Source organism: Sinocyclocheilus rhinocerous, unplaced genomic scaffold, assembly GCF_001515625.1.
Source record: "Sinocyclocheilus rhinocerous isolate Xijiao unplaced genomic scaffold, SAMN03320098_v1.1 scaffold3489, whole genome shotgun sequence".
Classification (NCBI taxonomy): domain Eukaryota; kingdom Metazoa; phylum Chordata; class Actinopteri; order Cypriniformes; family Cyprinidae; genus Sinocyclocheilus; species Sinocyclocheilus rhinocerous.
Genome location: NW_015641068.1, coordinates 77,198 through 81,112, shown reverse-complemented (window position 1 = coordinate 81,112; position 3,915 = coordinate 77,198). Strand labels below are relative to the sequence as shown.

At 40.9% G+C, this 3,915-nt stretch overlaps 1 protein-coding gene across 1 annotated transcript in view; it reads right to left on the bottom strand.

The window, feature by feature from the left end:
* Positions 1-1,379: 1,379 nt before the first annotated feature.
* Positions 1,380-3,915, bottom strand: part of LOC107754581 (HLA class II histocompatibility antigen, DP beta 1 chain-like) — a 5,010-nt gene continuing 2,474 nt past the window's right edge. Inside the window, exons 3-4 of the mRNA XM_016571073.1 lie at positions 1,811-2,092; positions 1,380-1,698 (exon numbers count right to left, since the gene is read on the bottom strand). Coding sequence (XP_016426559.1) covers positions 1,577-1,698; positions 1,811-2,092 — 404 coding nt within the window. The 3' untranslated portion in view covers positions 1,380-1,576. The remainder of the gene's footprint in view (positions 1,699-1,810; positions 2,093-3,915) is intronic.

Sequence of the window (3,915 nt, the reverse complement as noted above, 5' to 3'; positions counted from 1 at the left end):
ATGCTCCTGTTCTCCTCACGAAGACGCGCGAGCGCCTGTGGAGTCGTGATGACTGATTCGCGAGTTGTTCTTTTGGAATGATTCTTTTAAATGATTCAGTCGAATCGATTCGCTAAGCGGGGATTCCTCCGTGAGAGCAGCATTCATTCGTCCATGAAAATGTCACTACTGTGCAGATCTACATATGTACAAGTATGATGAGACATAAAACACATGGTTTGCAACTGAACACATTTGTCTTCTAAATCTTCTAAACAAGTGTTTTAAAAGGTATTGAAGTTGGGAGGAAGATCTAACCACGGTAAACAATGTCAAAGTTTTGTGGTTTGCTGCCACCAGGTGTTTAGGTTGGGTCTTGCACAGTAAACAGTGGCGGTTCTAGCTAATATTGCGCCCTTGGTGCCACCTCTAGATGAAATTAATTTTACATACATTTTGCTATTTTTAATATATTATAATGTAATTATATATATTTGCTATTTGAATAAGAGTGCCCACAAGGGTAGGCTACTTGTGATCTTTCAAGGGTAAATAAAGAACCGGTTGTTTCAATACGTTTTGCATAGTATTTTCTTTACTCTTTACTTCAAAAACTGTCTAAAAGGGGTAATATTTTATGTATTTGAGGTCTGAGATGTGGGAACGGTGAAGAGAGAGAGGGAAAACATTTTGCATTTTAGGTCAGCATTGCCGTCTAATCAGCCAATATTGTCTTAAATAGCCTGCAGAGCACTTCATCTTTTATAACATGGGATTTTGACCAAATATATTGAATCTTGATTTTTGTAAAATGTTGCAACAAGATGTAAATTTTTTTGTGTTTGTGTGTGAAAAATTACAGTTTTTGACATATAAGGTAATAAAAAATATTTTAAAAAATACCTTAAAGTAACTACAAATGAGCACGTAAAGCAAATATCTTTAAAAGAAATTCCATGTGGAGCATTCCCCCGATCTGCACAATGTTCTCACCTTTTTTACCCCTTGTTTGCATCTCTGACCTATACGTCTGAGTGAGCGTGCCGTGCTTATTAAGGTAAAAAAAAAAAACGATTGTTTATTTATTTATTGTTTATTTATATATTTTTCTGGAGCAGGCACCCCGTGCCCCTGTCCCCATGCCTACATATGCCCCTGACAGTAAATACAGACTATTTTAAAGTGACTAAAGAACACTAAGGCCTGGTTTCACAGACAGGGCTTAGATTAAGCCAGGATTAGTCCTTAGTTAAATTAGGGCATTTAAGTAAGGTTTGTTTGTTTTAAATGTGCCTTATAAAAAACAATTCTGGTGTACATTTTGATACAAATCAGTGGCACTGATATATTTTAAGATATGTCAGTGCATGTTGCTTTAAGTAAAGACAGCTCAAACATGCATTTTTTTTTGTCTGGGACTAGGCTTTAAGCCTTGTCTGTGAAACCAAGCATAAAATTGGCAAACATGGATTTGCAGAATAAAGATTAAATTATAGATTGTAATGGATTCTACCTAAATAAGTGAGTTTTATACTGTGCTCATCTATAAGCCACAAAGTTTAGATGAACATATGTACTGCAGTTCAGTTTTTCCCCATTATAATTGAGAACGCTGTTGTCTTCTTAAAATCAGGACAGATACCATGATTCCCAACAGGATGCCAAGAGGTAGTGCATAAGCCCAGTAGAGATGTGATGTGGATGCTGAAAATTCAGGCCCTTCAGAAAAGTTTAAAAACAATAATAAACAGTTTTATTAATGATTTTATCAATATATTACTATTTGAACAAACTTTATATTTCACATTTCCAAAAAAGTGAACAAACTTACTCCACTCTGTCATTTTAGGTTCAGCCAAACTACTGTGTCTCACTTCACATGTGTACTCATCCCCATACTGTGGGGTGATATTCATATACTTGTACACTTTGAAGGTCCAGTCTTCCCCATACATTAAGTCAGAGGTCTCTGCTTTCATAGTGGACTTTTGGCCATTTAGATAAAAGTTTATTTCAATGTCACCAGGGTAAAACCCAGTGGCATAGCAGTAAAGGACATTTACTTTTCCTTGTTCTTCAGGAAATTCAGTATACACATTGACTGAAGGACGTACTGCAGAAAAAAAGAAAGAATTCTTGAAGAAAACTTGAATAGTTGTTAAAGGAGCAGTTTGAAAAAAATTTTAAATCATTTTTTAAATTCATTAAAATAACCTGTGCAGGTTCATGTGTGGGTCTATCAATATATGAAAATTCAGTCGAATTTGTGAACAAATTCTGAGTTTTTTTTTAGATGAATCAATCATTAACATCCAATGGACCCTTTTCACAAGACTGTGATGACGCGTTTAACGGTCTTTCATTCAAACAAGTTTTTCATATTTGTATTTTTTTTTTATATGTATAACACTATTCTTTGTATTATATTATCTTTGCATCAAATTACAAAAAAAAACTAGTTAAATCTAATGCAAGGGTGTTTCTAATGCAGTATCTATGGGAGGGACGGTAAATTTGACATCGTTCTCTCTTCTGACTGCTGTTATCAGTCTCTCTCTTCTTTTTCCTTTTACTGAAAGTCACTATCGTGGAGTTTTTATTTATTTTTTGCTATTTGAGCCAATGGGAATGCAAAAAATATATTTGTGGTACTCTCTCCCATTCACTGCTCTTCAAGTTAACCCAACTATGACGACTTCCGCTTCTGAGAAACCCGGAAATGTGAAAAAGGTCCATTGAAAGTCCCCAATCATTGTAACTGCATGGAAAAGACTGACAAGTTCAATTCTGGAAGTTCCCTCTCATAGGCTCACTTCGATGCTGCGATGACGTCATCGCTTTGGGAACATCTTCAGTGTGACGAATGTCTGAAGCCCTTATACCATCACGCCAATTTATTGGCCAAATAGCGCTTAGCACCGCCCCCAATGCGCACGTAGGTGAGCTATATAGCGTGCTGCGCGCTATTTCCATCAGATTTCATTTCCTTCAGGAAGCGAATCATCTGTCGCCCGTAGGAAAGCGTTATTTTATCGTGTTCTCAGCTAATTTCTTCTAAGAGCAGTTTACTCCTCTTCAGCGGACACGATGAGCTACAGGAGATGCATCGAGCCGTGTGACAGGTTAATCGCAGGAGGAGACACTCATGACAGGTGCGTGCAATGTTTGGGCCTACAACACGCCCAAGCGGCGCTTAGCGGCCTTTCTGATTGTCGACACTGTGATAGCCTACGGCTAAAAGCACTGCGCTCGAGGTTCGCGGCCTTCTCAAATAAAGTAGGCCTCGCGTCTAACCCCCGCTATCCCATTTCTGCGGTTGCAGAGGCGCCGCACGAGACGGTCGCTTGGGGTGACGCATGCGAGCCGAGGCACTTAGAGGGCGAGTCATCGGAGTTCTCTTCTTTTCTCTCGCTCTCTCCAGGCCATGTGCAAGCGCTCGAAGAGTGCTACGGGGACCCCGTGGTCTTCGTCATAGCAGTTCCTGATTCCTCTGCTCGTCTTCGGAGGCCAGGCCCTCCTTTAGAGAGTGTGGACGAACCGCACAAGCGTATTCGCCTCTCTCGCTGTGGCCTCCTGACTCCGATCTTGACGGTCCCGCCGCATATTGTGCCTCGGGCAGTCTTAGGTCGAGTCCTTACAACGAGCACCCTCTCGAATACTCTGCGCGTTCCAGCCTTCAGAGTTAGAAAGAAAGCCCAAAGGTCATGCGAGCATGGCCCGTTTATGACGGCCTCCAAAGCTCCCACCTTTGGGGTGGGGGGCAGGCCCGACAGGACGATCGGACATCTTCCCGTTATAGCTTTTTCCGCCACTCAGGTGCTCCGGGATCCTATACGGGAGAATCAGGTGTATGTTCCAACCGTAGAACACCCAAGACCCCTGGCAGACTATTGGGCCGCGTGGAGACGCCTGCCCGATGTTTCACGATGGGTACTA